At 40.4% G+C, this 15,814-nt stretch overlaps 1 protein-coding gene and 1 long non-coding RNA gene across 8 annotated transcripts in view; one reads left to right on the forward strand and one right to left on the reverse strand.

Annotated features, from left to right (window-relative positions):
- The first annotated feature begins 268 nt into the window (after positions 1-268).
- Positions 269-15,814, forward strand: part of LOC102902291 — a 69,196-nt gene continuing 53,650 nt past the window's right edge. For both annotated transcript variants that reach the window (XR_441749.3, XR_441748.3), the window contains exons 1-2: positions 269-328; positions 873-961. This is a non-coding gene — a long non-coding RNA (uncharacterized LOC102902291). The remainder of the gene's footprint in view (positions 329-872; positions 962-15,814) is intronic.
- LOC101088888 (glycosyltransferase 6 domain-containing protein 1) overlaps positions 8,956-15,814 on the reverse strand; it is a 43,909-nt gene continuing 37,050 nt past the window's right edge. For all 6 annotated transcript variants that reach the window (XM_045043729.1, XM_019816463.3, XM_019816466.3 and 3 more), the window contains 2 exons: positions 10,255-10,392; positions 8,956-9,822 (listed from right to left, as the gene is read on the reverse strand). In XM_045043729.1, coding sequence (XP_044899664.1) covers positions 9,156-9,822; positions 10,255-10,392 — 805 coding nt within the window. In that variant the 3' untranslated portion in view covers positions 8,956-9,155. The remainder of the gene's footprint in view (positions 9,823-10,254; positions 10,393-15,814) is intronic.

The following is a 15,814-nucleotide window of genomic DNA, read 5'->3' on the forward strand; positions in this document are numbered from 1 at the left end:
TCCACTGATTTATTTGTCAATTTCTTTAACAATATTAGGATGTCTTAATTATTATTTTTTTTTACTTTATAATCAGTCTTAATATTTGATACAGCAGGACCTCTCAGCTTATTTTTTTTTTATTTTTTTAAATGTTTATTTATTTCTGAGGCAGAGAGAGACAGAGCGTGAGTGGGGAAGAGGCAGACACAGAGAGGGAGACACAGAATCCGAAGCAGGCTCCAGGCTCTGAGCTGTCAGCACAGAGCCCGACATGGGGCTTGAACTCACAGACCGCAGGATCATGACCTGAGCTGAAGCTGGACGCTCAACCGACTGAGCCACCCAGGTGCCCCAACAGCTTTTTTTTTTTTCTGGATATTCTTGGTCCTTAAAGTTTCCATAAAGTTTTAAGTGGGCTTGTCAAATTCTAAAAACAACAACAATAACAACAACAACACCTCAAAACCAAAAGCAACAAACTAAACCTGTTGGGAATTTTAATTAGTATTGATTTGAATTGGCAAATGGTTTTTGAGTGAATTGACATTTTTAGCCCTATCAAGTCTTCCAATTCACCATTTATTTTAGTCTATTTAGTGTCTTTCAATAGATACAGAGGTGTTGCATATCTTTTGATAGGTTTATTTCTAAATACTTGATTTTTTATGCTCTTGTAAAAAGACATCTTTTAACAATTTATCGTTGGTATTTGGAAATGCAGTTGATTGTGGTATAGTAATTCTTCATCTAGAAATTTTACTAAATGCTCTTATTAATTCTACTGGCTCATCTTTTGGAGGGAGGTTTCTATGTACATAATATAGCATCTGTAGATAATTATACCTTTTATTTGTTTTCCTTGACCTTCATGTACTGGCTGGAATCTCTAGCACAACACAGAACAGAAGTAGTGATATCAGGAAACCTTTAATTGCTCTTTTCAGAGGAAAAGCTTCCAACATTCAACATTGAGCAAACGGTAAGTTTACTTTGGTTTTTAATAGACATTCTTGATTGGATTAAGGAAATTCCAATTTTTTTTGGAAAGTTTTAAATAAAGTCATGAATGAGTGTTGACTTTTATCAAAAGCTTTTTAAAAATTTACATCTATGTAGAAATGCTATGATTTTTTCCCCCTGCTTTTATTTTTTAATGTGGTAGATCTCACTGTTTGATTTCCTAATGCTAAACTGACCTTATATTCCTGGGATAAATCTACCTTGGTCATGATGGATTATCTTTTAATATATTTCTCAATTTGGGTTCCTAGAATTTTCTTTAACACTTTTTGCATTTATGTCTATGAAGGAGATTGGTCTGTAACTTTCGTTGTCTCTGTCAACTCAAGGAAGTCCGATAGCACTGTCAGGTTTTGGTATCAGAGTTTGCCAGCTTCCTAAAGGGACTTGATCAATCTCTCTCTTTTTGCCATTCCAGAGTTTGTGTAATTATGGCATTATTTCTTCTTTGAATTTTCTGGAGCACACATCAGAGCTTGGAGTTATTTTTAATATTAATTAATTTGTCTTAACTTTATTAAGATATAGTTCACAAATCAGAGAGTTTACATTTTTTTTTAATTTTTTTTTCAATGTTTATTTATTTTTGGGACAGAGAGAGACAGAGCATGAACGGGGGAGGGGCAGAGAGAGAGGGAGACACAGAATCGGAAACAGGCTCCAGGCTCCGAGCCATCAGCCCAGAGCCCGACGCGGGGCTCGAACCCACAGACCGCGAGATCGTGACCTGGCTGAAGTCGGACGCTTAACCGACTGCGCCACCCAGGCGCCCCGAGAGTTTACATTTCAAGCATACAACTCAATGGCTTTTTAGTATAGTTACAAATATGTGGAACCATCAGTACAGTCACCTCTAGAACATTTTCATCACCACAAAGGGAGGCCATGTACCCTTTAGCTGTCAGCCCTTGTGCCTCTGTAAACCCCCAGCCCTAAGCTACCAGTGACCTATCTTCTGTCTTGTATGTGTGCCTATTCTGGACATCTCATGGAAATGGAATCGTATGATAGGCAGTCTTTTGTAACTGGCTTCTTTCACTTACCATAACATTTTCAAGTTCATCCATGCTAGAACAGGTATCCGTCCTTCATTCCGGTAATGGCTGAAAAATAGTGTGTGTGTGTGTGTGTGTGTGTGTGTGTGTGTGTGTGTGTGTGTGCATACGCCATTTTCCGTTTATTTATTGTTCATCCACTGATGGACATTTGGGTTGTTTTCACTTTTTGGCTATTCTGAATAGCGCTGCTATGAACATTCATGTACAAGTTTTTGTGTGAACACCTGTTTTCAGTTCTTTTGGATATACCCAGGAGTGGAGTTTCTGGGCCATATGGTAATTCTATATGTAACTTTTTGAGGAATTGCTACAATGTTTTCCATAGCAGCTGCACAATTTTACATTCTCAGAGCAATGTACAAGGGTCCTGACTTCTCCACACTCTTTTGACAATCATTCTATTCCATCTTTTAAAATTACAGCCATCCTAGTGGGTGTGAAGTTATATCTCAGTGTTTGGAATTTCATTTCTTCAATGACAAATGATATTAAGCATGTTTTCATGTGCTTCTTGGCCACTTGTATATACAGTTTTAGAAAAATACCCATTCCATTTTTAAATTGGGTTGCTTGTCTTTTTTTTTTTGAGCTGTAAGAATTGTTTAAAAAAAATTTTTTTTAATGTTTGTTTATTTTTGAGAGAGAGAGAGAGACAGAGACAGATAGAACACGAGTGGGGGAGGGGTAGAGAGAGGAAGCGAGACAGAGAATCCTAAGCAGGTTTCAAGCTCTGAGCTGTCAGCACAGAGCCTGATGTGGGACTTGAACTCACAAACCTTGAGATCATGACCTGAGCTGAAGTTGGTCGCCCAACCGACTAAGCCACCCAGGTGCCCCAAGCCATAAGAATTCTTTATATAGGTAAGTCTAGATACTAGACTTCACAGATAAATGATCTGCAAATATTTTTTTCCCATTCTGTGGTTGTCCTTTCGCTTTCTTGATCATGTCCTTTGATGTACAAGTTTTGTACTTTGGTGAAGTTCAATTTATTTTTTCTTTTGCTTGTGTTTTTCGTGTCATACATAGAAAACCATTGCCAAATCCAAGGCCATAATTTATCCCTATGTTTTCTTCTAAGAATTTTGTATTTTTAGTTCTTACATTTATTTATTTATTTTTTTAGTTTATTTATTTATTTTGAGAGAGCGAGCACAAGCAGGGGAGGGGCAGAGAGAGAGGGAGAGAGAAAATCCCAAGCAGGCTCCACACTGTCAGCACAAATCCTGATGTGGGGCTCAAACCCACGAATCATGAGATCATGACCTGAGCCAAAACCAAGAGTCAGATGCTTAACCGACTGAGCTACCCAGGTGCCCCTAGCTTTTACATTTAGATTTTTGATCCATTTTGAGTTAATTTTTGTTAATGGTATGAGGTAAGGGCCCATTTTTTTAATGTTACATATTTTTTTAAATTTTAATTCCAGTATCATGAACATACTGTGTTATGTAGGTTTCAAGCGTGCAATATGGTGATTCAACAATTCTGTACACGACTCAATGTACATATAAGTGTACTCTTAATCCCTTTCACATTCCTCCCAGGGCCCAGTTATTTTTGAGGAACAACTCATTTCCCTTCTCCACTCAATTTCTTTAAGATATTTTATTTTTCTGTTTCTTCTTGTGTCCTTTGCAATTTTATATTTTTCTTTAACAATTTACATTTCTTCCATATATTCAAATTTATTAGAAATGTTTGTTTCATGGTATCCTTTTATTATATTTAAAGTATCTGTATTGGTAATAATGTCTCTCTTCTTATTTATGACACTGGATATTTGTGTTTTCTCTTTTTTTTCTTGTCTAACTTTGTGAGTGTCACTTTTATTACTCTTTTTAAATAGAAATTGCTACCTCAGTTAAGAAATAGAACGTTGACAATCTTTCTTCTAAGGTACTGGTGGCGTTTTAGATTTTATCATAGATAGTGACTTTACATATATATGTACAAATATACATATATACATATGTATACATATGTATGTATTTATACATATATATGTATTCGTTCTTCTTTGAAATATATTCATTTTGTATAGTCTTTGGTAGGGACAATAGATTTCATAACTTAAAAGCTTTAAAGGCTACAGCAAAGATTAACATGAAGCTCTAAAGCTTTGTTTAACGTATTGAGTGAAAATTTTTGAACTACAGGAGACAGAGGTCACTCAGAGTTTTTCAATAAAGTCATTTTTTAAATTATATTTCACACATAAAAATGTAAAGACTGTTATAATGAACACCCTAGTACTGATAACCAAGCTTAGGAAATAAAACGTTTCACATACTGATGAAATATATTGTGTGTCCCTTTTTTTTAAAAATTTTTTTTTAACGTTTATTTATTTTTGAGACAGGGAGAGACAGCATGAATGGGGGAGGGTCAGAGAGAGAGGGAGACACAGAATTTGAAACAGGCTCCAGGCTCTGAGCTGTCAGCACAGAGCCCAATGCGGGGCTTGAACTCACGGACCACGAGATCATGACCTGAGCCGAAGTCAGATGCTTAACCGACTGAGCCACCGGCGCCCCTGTGTGTCCCTTTCTGATTGCATTTCCTTTCTATCACCAAATCACAAATTTGGTGATTGTCTTTGCAATTCATGTTTTTATATTTTTGCCTATATGTATATATCCCTAAGTAGTATGTACTGTTACTTTGCATTCTGTAAAGTGAAATATAAATGATAGTACACGGTATGTGTTCTCCCACGGATAGTTTTTGCTAAATATTATTCATTTAATAAACATTTTTGCTGAAGTTTTCTATTTTTTTATTTCTTTTGAGATAATTTGGAATTGCTTGTTGAAGCTTTTTTTTTTTTAAGTGATCTCCGTGCCTAACGTGGGGCTCATACTCCCAACCCTGAGATCTAGAGTCGTGTGCTCCACCAACTGAGCCAGCCAGGCACCCGTTGAAGCATTTTTTATGATGGCTGCTCTAAAATCCTTGTCTGATAATTCCAGCATCCGATTTACCTCTATATTGGCATCAGTTGATTACCTTTTCTCGTTTGGGTTGTGGCTTTCCTTGTCCTTGGTATGAATTTATTTTTTTTTTTTTTGTATCCTGGAAATTTTGAATACTAAGTTTTGAAATCCTGGGTCCTCTTTAAGTCTTTTATTTCAGCAGGCAGTCACCCTGTTTATGTTTGGTGCACAGTCCCTGGCTTTCTTTTCTGGGCTGTGGTTCCAATGATAACATAGAATTCAGAGCCTATATAGTGCTGTTCTTCCCCCCCACACACACACACCCATTTTAAGTTTATTTATTTATTTTGAAAGAGGCAGAGACAGTACGAGTGGAGCAGGAGCAGAGAGAGAGAGGGAGAGAGAGGGAGAGAGAGAATCCCAAGCAGGCTCCACACTGCCAGCATAGAACTTGATGCAGGGCTCAAACTCATGAAATTGTGAGATCATGACCTGAGCTGAAACCAAAAGTCAGACGCTTAAATGACTGAGCCATCCAGGCACCCCAGCTCTGGCCCATTTCATTCACCCGGCACCATCAGGGCTCCTGCTTGATCGTGCAGGTGCCGTCTGTAGGGTGGAGGGTACTTCCCCAGGCAGGTCCTGCTAAGGGGAGTGTGGGAGATACTAGGCTAAGGGGCTGTGGGTGCTTCCCTGAGCCTGCTCTCCGAGCCACCCTCATCGCTGCTGTATTGTCTGAGGGAGTGGAAGGTGCTTTCCTGGGCTCCCCAGTGCCTCCGGGTGGTGGGCGGAGGATGCTGGGCATGTGGGACAGGGTGTTGTTTTCCAGGACCTTCTCTCTAGGTCATCTGGTGCTGATAAGCTTCTTATTCTACCTCTGTCAGTGCCCCTGAGGGAGAGAAGCATGCACCTGGGCCTCCTTCTGCCTCTGGTGGTAGTGGTGGGGGTCCTCTTTCACTGGGTGGAGGCCAGGAGATGCCGGAATGGGTCTCCCTCTACTGCTCTGTGGAGGGCCGGGAGACACGGGCCTCTCGGCGCTTCTGGGAGGAATTCTCTGCCTGCTCTTTGGGGGTGCTGCTGGTGTAGATAGAGTAGGCCAGCCAGATATGGCGTGGAGATGGGGTTCGCCACTAAGTCTCTGATGAGCTGCCTCTTTCCTGGGCCTTCAGCCAGAAAAAAGCTGGCTTTTCCTACAGCTTTTTCTGTCTGTGCTTTTGGTGGTTCTGAGCTGTGTGCCTTTCCAGTGCCCACTCTGAGGTCCATGGGAGAGGAAAGAAATCTCAGGGAATGGGGCATTGCTTCTCAAGTCCGAAGGTCCCTAGCCAATCTGCTATCTTCCCTCTACCTCTCAGAATCCTCTTATGGTTGTCTGTAATTATTTCCAGGAGTTTTTAGTTGTATTTGGAGGTGAATAACAGGGAAAAGTGGGTCTATATCTCTTGTCTAGGACCAAAAGTCTCAAAGAGAGAAGCCCATTTTGTTTTATAGTTCTTTCCTCAATCCCCCTCTCCTCTCACATTTTACTACAAACAGCAAGAAGAAAGCTTAGAAATCTCTTTATATCACCAAGCTCATGGGTACACATTCTGTTTTCCATATAACTGGTGTAGGCAGTGTTGTCACAAAGATCCCCCTTCCTCCAGTTTCCAGAAATATGTTCCTCACTTCCTTTTGAGCTGCCCCTGGCAGTGTCCTCCAAGTCCAGATTTCTATCAACCATCTGTTCAAAGCAATTCAGGCTTTCTCTATCATGCTCTAAAAAATCCTTCCGGCTTCCACCCACTGCCCAATTCCAAAACCACTCCAATTGTAGGTATTTTTTATGTCACCACCCCACTTTCAAGTGCAAAATCTGTATGAGTTAGCTATTTATCCATAACAAATTAAAACAATGTAACAAACTTAAAACAGCACATGTTCGTTATCTCTCAATGTCTGTGGTCCAGGAATCTGGGCATGACTTAGCTGGATCTTCTACTTGTGGCTCTCTCACAAGGCTGCAACCAAGGTGTTGGCCGGAGATAAGGTCTCATCTGAAGACTCAACTAGGGAAAGATCTTTCAAGCTCATGCACGTGGTTGTTGGCAGCATGTAGTTCCTTGAGGGTTGTTGGACTGACTATTCTGGCTATCGCCTCACTTCCTTTCTGGCTATTGTCTGAGGACGGCCCTCAGTTCCTTGTTGTGAGGATTCTCCAACATTTCAACTTGCTTAGTCAAAGGCAGTAATAAATAGAGTCAGCTAGTAAGACAGAGGTGACAATCTGATGTAACCTAATCATGAAAGTGATAGTCCATTACCTTTGTCATATTCTATTGGTTAGAAGCAAGTCACTATATTCAGCTCATACTGAAGGTAAGGGTGGTAGGGGGTGGACAGGAACACCAGGATAGGTGGGTTATTGGGGACCATCGTAAGATCTGCCTGCCATAGTTGTTATCAATATTACTTACAGGGGCACCTGGATGGCTCAGTCGGTTAAGTGTCCAACTGCAGCTCAGGTCACGATCTCATGGTTTGTGAGTTTGGAGCCCCACATCGGCCTCTGTGCTATTAGATCATCTGTCTCTCTCTCTCTCTCTGCCCTTCCCTACTCATGCACGTGCACTTTCTCACTCTCAAAAATAAACATTTAAAAATTACTTTAAAAATATTCCTTTATAATTTTAGTGTTCTTTAAAATATTTTTTAATGTTTATTTATTTTGAGAGAGAAAAAGACAGCATGAGTGGGGAAGTGACAGAGAGAGGGAGACACAGAATCTGAAACAGGCTCCAGGCTCTGAGCTGTCAGCACAGAACCTGATGTGGGGCTCGAACTTAGGAACCGCAAGATCATGACCTGAGTGGAAGTTGGACACTTAACCACTGATCCACCCAGGTGCCCCAATTTTAGTGTTTTAATAGCCAATAATCTTTATCTTTTATAGAACACTTACTAAACCTTAGTTTTTAGCCAACAAAAAAGGATTAAAATAATAACTTATTGTGACTTTAGAACCTCCAGTTATTATAACTATGCTATAATGCTTCATTCATTTGTGGAAGCATGTTGATGTGACTACAGAGTAAAGGTTCTTCTGAGCTAGTTTCTTCCTTTCTTGAACCACTACGGCAGTTTGGCTATGTCTTCCTTACGTTTTAGCACTTCTAAATTTCCAAAAGAGATATTTATAGTTTTGTCTCCCCTGCTGGACCGTAGGCTGCTTGAGGTAAATTTTATAAAATGTATAGTCTCTCTCTATATATCTTAACATTTTTTCTATCCCTGACTGCACCTAAAAGAATATATTTACCATGGAGTTAAGTTGATAGCTCTTTACAAAAGAGTCCCTGGGGCTCCCAGGTGGCCCAGTTAGTTGAGTGTCTAACTCCTGATTTCGGCTCAGGTCATGATCCCAGGGTCATGGGATCAAGCACCTCATCAGACTCTGCTGAGCATGGAGCCTGCTTGGAATTCTCTCTCTCTTTCCTTCTGCCCCTCTCCCCCACTCGCACACTCTCTCTCTCTCTCTCTCTCATAAATAAATAAATAAATAAATAAATAAATAAATAAATAAATAAATAAATAAATTCCTGTAGCATTAAAAACCATGCACCCAACATCATTGCAGCCATAAAAGTAAGATGTATTTGGTAGAATGTCTCTAGTTCACCTAAGTTCCATCAGATACTAGACAGATTAAATGCTAATTGAGAATACTTACAAGCACTGTATCTCCCAACACTGAAAAACAGAGTTTTTAATGAGTGAGTTGATGAATATTTTTTCCCTTTATATATATCCCTTTGACATTGTGTGTGTGCGTGCATGTGTGTGTGTGTGTACACGTGTATCTATCTATCCATCCATCCATCTTTATTTTCTGAACCAGGAGAGTCTGGTGTGTTTCTTCATTTTGTGCCTCCAAAAGTATTTCCACATTATTTATAATATGTAGCTAATAACACCACTGTGCATTAATATTAAATTAACATCCATTTATTCTTACTCCAATTTAGGTAGATTTAGATGGTTTAAAACTGCAAGGAGAAAAACAATTTATTTTGGAAGATTGCACATTTTTGTAAGTTTCCAAAAACACGGAGACGTTTAATGTTTCGTAGTTGAGGAATTATTGTGATTCACTTATTAATCCATAAACCTAATGATACAACCATCAAATGCTGTTTGAATGCCATGCTATCTTCACATGTTTAATTTGTGGGGGAGTTCTAAAATTTGGATCCCAATTGTATTCTGGTGATAACAACTTAGTGGGTTTATTGATAAACAAATATTTGTTTAAATAATGTTCATATATGCTCTTGAGTCCATTTCTGTTGTCACTGGTAACTCCTTTTTGATATTCTTTAATGAAGGCTAAAACCTCACGGGGTGTGCCACCAAAAACTGCACTCTGGTAATAGAAATCTCCCTCTCCAAAAGGGATGAAAGCTGCTGATTTAGGTCTTCTCTCATAGGGGAAATTTTCAGCATGTCTAAAATACCACCATGCATGGAGTTGAGCTACAGACTCGCCCAGGGTTTCTACCCCAAAGTCATTCTTGAAGATCTGGTTTACAGTCATACTGAAGAGAAAGTCGACTTCATGTTGGATATGTTCTATGATGTACATATCCAAGTTTTTCATGTATATGTAATTGAAGTCTTTCCACACATGTTGTTTGAGTACAGTACATAGTTTAAATGTTCGAAGGGGCCCTAACTCAATGGGAGGTAGTTTGGAGAAGTCATCCATCAAGATGTAAAAGATAACATTGTAGCCAATCATGAAGTGCTTATTAGCAGACTGGAGGAACTTTTCCAGGTACTGATCCACAAACCTGTGAAACACGGAAGACCAAACATTCACTTTGCTAAAACTCATCAGGAGAAGACATGTCACTTAAACTTGCAGGAGAACATTGTTGCTAAAGAACTACCAGTAGGTAGGTGGGTAGAAATTGCATTTAGAGCTTAACTGTGTTGGTTAGCGAAAGAGGGTGTAGTGAGCTTGGGGAGCGGGGGCTGAGAAAAGCCATAAAATTTATTGAGAAGAAAGGAAAAGTGAGCTAAATGGATATTAATAGGAAGGTTCCAAGTCGTGTTAAGAAATCAGCCATGGCTGGAGAAAATAACCACTACAAATAATTATGCAGACCGGCCAGAAATCATGATTAGGGTGAATTATGAGTGGCTGTTTGGATGTAGAGAGTTCACAGGTGCTTATCCATATGTTTCCAAAATAAAAAAGGATGAATGTTAGTAGCACCTACTTTCCAGTAGCAAATACAGCCAAGCCTATGGTAATGTTCAGCCTTTTGTAGTACTTTTCCAGGACTTGTCTGTTGTAAGTTCCTTCCCAGATGATCGGCGCAAACCAATCAGTTGTCGTTTTCACATCAGGACGTTTTCTGTTGAACAAACAAGAAAAACGATTAAGAGAGTACCACTTATTATGACAGCAAATGTTGTTCTCCAAGTGATAGTAGCTAATCATTATAAAGTACTTAACTATGTGCCGGGCATGGTGATTAAGTGCTTTATACTATTTATTTAATCCTTGCAATGTCCTATAATATAAATTCCATCATTATCTCTATTTTTCATATGAAGAAATTTGGGCGTAGATTGGTTGAGTAAATTACTTAGTGTCACACAGCTAATAAATGGCAGAATCAGGATTCATAATCAGCCAGTCGGCTTTCCGAATCTGTGCTTTGGTCATTATACCAAACTGCCTTTTGAGGGGCGCATGGCCGGCTCAGTCAGTAGAGCATGGAGTTGTAGGTTTGAGCCCCATGTTCGGTGTAGAGATCACAAAAAAACCTTGCCTTTTGAGCCCAGGGATTTTTTTCCTTGAGCTCTGACTATAGCTTAAACTGACAGCTCATTGTCTGAACATTTCTCTGATTATTGCCCAAAACAGAAAGCACTACTGTCTGCTTATGTCTTCCTTTCTTTTTACCCCTTTCTCATCTTTCTCTTCCTTTTTCTTTTCCTAGAGTACCTTCTTTCTACCCTTCCTAATGCTGTAGGCCCATCAGTGCAACCTGGAAGAAAATAAGATTAGTCCAAAAAGGGAGATGATATTACATTTGCTTCTAATAATAACAAAATAACAGCAGAAGCAGAATTAGGAATAATAAACAACCCCCCAAAAAACAAAATAAGGAAACAAAAGTAATAATAAACAGTTTGGTTGGAGGGAGGACATTAAACTATTTAAGCAAATTAAGGCCAGGGTGCCTGGGTGGCTCAGTAGGTTAAGCTTTCGACTTCAGCTCAGGCCATGATCTCATGCATGGTTTGTGGGTTCGAGACCCACGTCAGGCTCTGTGCTGACAGCTCAGAGCCTGGAGCCTGCTTCACATTCTGTATCTCGCTCTCTCTCTGCCCCTCCCCTGCTCATGCTCTCTCTCTCTCAAAAATAAATAAATGTTAAAGTTTTTTTTTAAATTTTTAATAAAAATAAAAATAAAGCAACTTAAGGCCTTCATTTTGGAAGGAATTGAACACAAAGTGTGAAGCCATTTTGCTTTTGGTAATTACAGGTTTTAATTACAAATCTAGACCCAGACAAGGGTAGAATTTGGCAACCCTTAATAGTACATTAATAATAATAACAAAATTCTTGAAAAGTACCCCCTTTTACTATTTTAAGGATTTTTTCAAACTTACACATTTATTTGGTTTTTTTTATACATTTACTTTTAAACCCTTCTTATACTTAGAATTTATGGCCATACACTTGTATTTGACTCAAAAGCCTCAGACTCCACTTAATATTGGACAGATGTACCCTTATCACAGTGATGATGCTTATAAATTAGGCACATCACAGAGGCTAATCAGTATCTATTTGAGAATGGGAAAGGGTCTGAAGATTAAAGATTTGCTATTAGAACGAAAGAAAAAGTCTCTGAAAGCAGAAGGCAGTTAAAAACTTGTGTTTAGAAATTATTTGATAAAACAGAAGAGGAAGGAGTAGAAGAGATTTAGAGTCATTAGGTTTCTCTTACAGGTACGAAACTCTTTACCTGGAAGGTAAATGCTGCCCAGGGGGGCATTCTCTGCAAAGGACATGCTCAGCAATCAGGGGGATAAGATAATCTGCCCTCTGGGTGTCAGTCAGACACCTTGCCCGGTCTCCCTTGTGACTGACTTAGTGTCTCTGTATAAAGTGGCCCCAGCTACTTGGAGTCCAATGGGGATTATGCACGGCCTCAGTGACATGGACATCCCATTGCTAAGACCAAGCTAGAGCCAGTGCTGAGCACCCAGCTTGCCAACAGCAACAGCAGGGGCCAATTGGAGCCCACAGGGTGACACCATTTCCCATGGGAACCAGCCAGCCAAATGATGGCTGGTTGATTATATTAGACCCCATAAAGAAAGGGGCAACACTTTTCCCTCAGGGGAACGTTTTATGTTCTGGGTAGGGATTTGCTGTTCATGCCTACAAATCTGCCAGCTTTGTTGACTTGCAGAATATCTTATTAGTTGCCTTCGTATCACACATAACTTTGCCTCCATCTAAGCTACCCATTTCATGGTGAGAGTAGTGTGGCAGTTGGCCACTTCCACAAAGTTCTCTGGTCTGTGTGCCTCCCTGTGTTGAGGCACCTGGCCTGGTAGAAAGTGGACTAGCCAGGGAAATCTCATTTTCAGTGTTAGTTCCGAGACAACTCCCTGAAAAGGCCGAGGTACTTTTCTGTAGTAGTCCGCCATTCCCGCGTTGACTCAATGAGCAGCGTGAGATACTGTACCTTCCAAAGCTAGAATGCACAGTTCACAAAACAAGGTGGATGTGAGGATGTCCCTGCTCACGATTACATCCAATAATTCACTTATAGAATGTTTGCTTGCTGTTGTTGTGACTTTGGGTCCCGTGTGTTTAGAGTTCTCGGTTCCCAAGGGAGGAGTCTTTGCTCTAGGGAGAAAGTCATGGTTCTGTGAAACTGATGGTTCCCCATGCTGCTGAGCCAACAGGCAGAAAATGGCATTACTGTACTGGTTGGCATGACTGATCTTCATCACCGAGAAGATAGGAAGATGAAGTTCTACAAGGATGGCAAGCAGGGCTTCATATGGAATGCAAAGGATTCTCTGGGAGTGCCCCCCGCTACCGCATTTTCAGTAATAATGGTCAGTGGGAAATTGGGGCAACTCAATAAGGTCAGACCACTGAGGGAACCAGACTCTCCAGGGATGGAGGTTTGAGTAACCCTATTGAATAGAAACTCTGACCATCAAAGGGATTAGCGGAGGATAAAGAAACCATGGGATGGTGATTATTAACTGCCTCCTTTTATTGCCAGCCTCCTGAACAGCTACGGAGGTAGGACTGTAGTCGTGATCTGCTATGTTAATTATTTTCTCCCCTTTGCCACTTTACATGAAGAATACTAGAGATGGCAGATGTTACGATCTAGGTTTCAAGTGGGAACATAGCTAGATTTCCATCACCTCGATGATACCCGCTAGCTGATGTGACTTTGTTTCTCGTGTTTGGGGAACATGAGCTTCTCCATCTAAGTCAAAAAGGTGGATTGTGTTAGTTATTCTCCATTTACAATTCCTCTGTCCATCCTTAGCCTTCTCTACCTGGCCTGCCTTGGGAGCAGACTGATCACCCAACGTTCCCTGCCCTGTGGCTTGCAGTGGGTTCTGCTAATGGGAGGTACCCACGTAAGATAAGAGGGCAGGAAAACAAGTTGTCTCTTTTCCTCTTTTCTCTCCCAGCTTTGTTGAGATCTTGCCAGTGGCTGTGTCCATTTGCAGCTACAGCTTCTGTTGGGCAGCTCTTTCATGGTTCCAGAAATCTCTGGTCTCCAGGAGCACCATCCCTTCCCTTGTCCCTTTAGGCCAAGGGTGATAAGAGCTTCTTACTGTTGAAGCCTCTGGATGCTTCCATGTCCTTTGTTGGGTCTCTTAACCTCGTTCCAATCTCTGCCAACCATTCCTTCACTAAAGTTACTTCATCTTAGTTGAGTTGTTTCTCTCATACCCTGATAGATTCAGTATCTGAGGAGCTTAGAAAATACCTCACCATGCCCAAGCAGAGGGTGTTCAACAGGATACAAAATGACCTGCTCATAAGTATATTGCTTACAATGAAAATTTGCAGAAGGAAGGTACACAGATAGTATGCTCCAGTGTCATAGTACTGTAGACTATCATAGGTGTGACTTACAAAGAAGTATACTAATGAAGGAGGGAAATCATATATATGGGCTAAGATATCCACATTCGTAATAAAAAGAGAATAGGTGCTACACTGAATTAGAAGTGATTTCAATGCTAGAAGGTGTTCCTAAGATTTGCTGAGATGGGATTCATGACAGTAATATGGGAGGTTATAATTTGTTCGAAAAATAGATCTGGAGAGAGAGGGTGGGGACTCTTCCTGTAAATCAAGGCTATATTGACCTATATACAGTTTTAAGGAACTGTGCATGAGTCTAAAAAGTGTAAGAAGCTAAAGTGATATAGCAGAGATAAATATACCATAAGCAGACAGAACCATGAGAGTACTAGAGCATTTCCAGGGTGTATGTTTCCCACATCTACCCCTGCACCACGTCATGTGGCTTTCCACTTTCCTCTTCCTAGCTGCCGGCCTGCCATATTTGCAGCCTCATCTGTGCTCTTTTCTTTTTCCCTCCATATTCATATCCAATTGTATAGATAACATGTGTACAATATGCACACATACATAAGTACACACACATATGCAGGCTTTAAAAATCTTGTTTATTTTGGAGCGCCTGGGTGGCTCAGTAGGTTGAGCGTCCAATTCGTGATTTTGGCTCAGGTCATAATCTCACGGAGTCAGGCTCTGGGCTAACAGCATGGAGCCTGCTTGGGGTTCTCTCTTTCCCTCTCTCTGCCCCTCCCTTGCTCATGCACGCATTCTCTCTTTCCCTCTCTCAAAAATAAGTAAATAAATTTTTTTAAAATCTTGTTTATTATGATGAGATAACGCATACTTTCCTGCAGCTTGTCTTCTACTCATCACAACCTTGTGGAAGTCCTTCCAGGTTATCTGGACTAGTTCTTATTCACTCTTTGTAATGGCTGCATAATATTCCAAGGTGTGGACAGTTTGTTTAGCCATTTTCTTATGACTAGGTATACATTTTATTCCTGGAATTTCTGTCATTATAAAAACTGATGCAACAAACCTTAATCTTATGTCCTTAGGTATTGTTGCTATTATCTTTAAAAAAAATTTTTAATGTTTATTCGAGAGAGAGAGAGAGAGCGAGCATGGGAAGGGGAGGTGCAGAGAGGGAGACACAGAATCAGAAGCGGGCTGCAGGCTCTGAGCTGTCAGCACAGAGCCCAATGTGGGGCTTGAACCCACGAACCGTGGGATCATGACCTGAGCTGAAGTCGGATGCTCAACCGACTGAGCCACCCATGCTCCCCTTGTTGCTGTTATTTTTAATGGCTAGTCCCAGGAATAGGATTGCTGTATATGTATGTTCATTAAAAAAAAATTTTTTTTAAAGAGAGAGTGCAAGCACATGTGTGCACACATGTGAGCAGGGGAGGGGCCGAAAGAAAGGGAGAGAGAGAGAATCCCAGGCAGGCTCCACAGTGGCAGTGCAGAGCCTGATGTGGGGCTCTAACTCACAAACTTCAAGATCATGACCTGAGCCGAAATCAAGAGTCAGACACTTAACTGACTGAGCCACCCAGGAACCTCATGTGTTCATCTTTCATAGTTTTTACCCAATTATTTTTTAAAAGGCTGAAATACTTCACCTTCCCACCAGCATTTTCTCTATACTATTAGATTATGGCTTAAAAAAGATTCCAGTAGCTCAT

Source organism: Felis catus, chromosome D4, assembly GCF_018350175.1.
Source record: "Felis catus isolate Fca126 chromosome D4, F.catus_Fca126_mat1.0, whole genome shotgun sequence".
NCBI lineage: Eukaryota > Metazoa > Chordata > Mammalia > Carnivora > Felidae > Felis > Felis catus.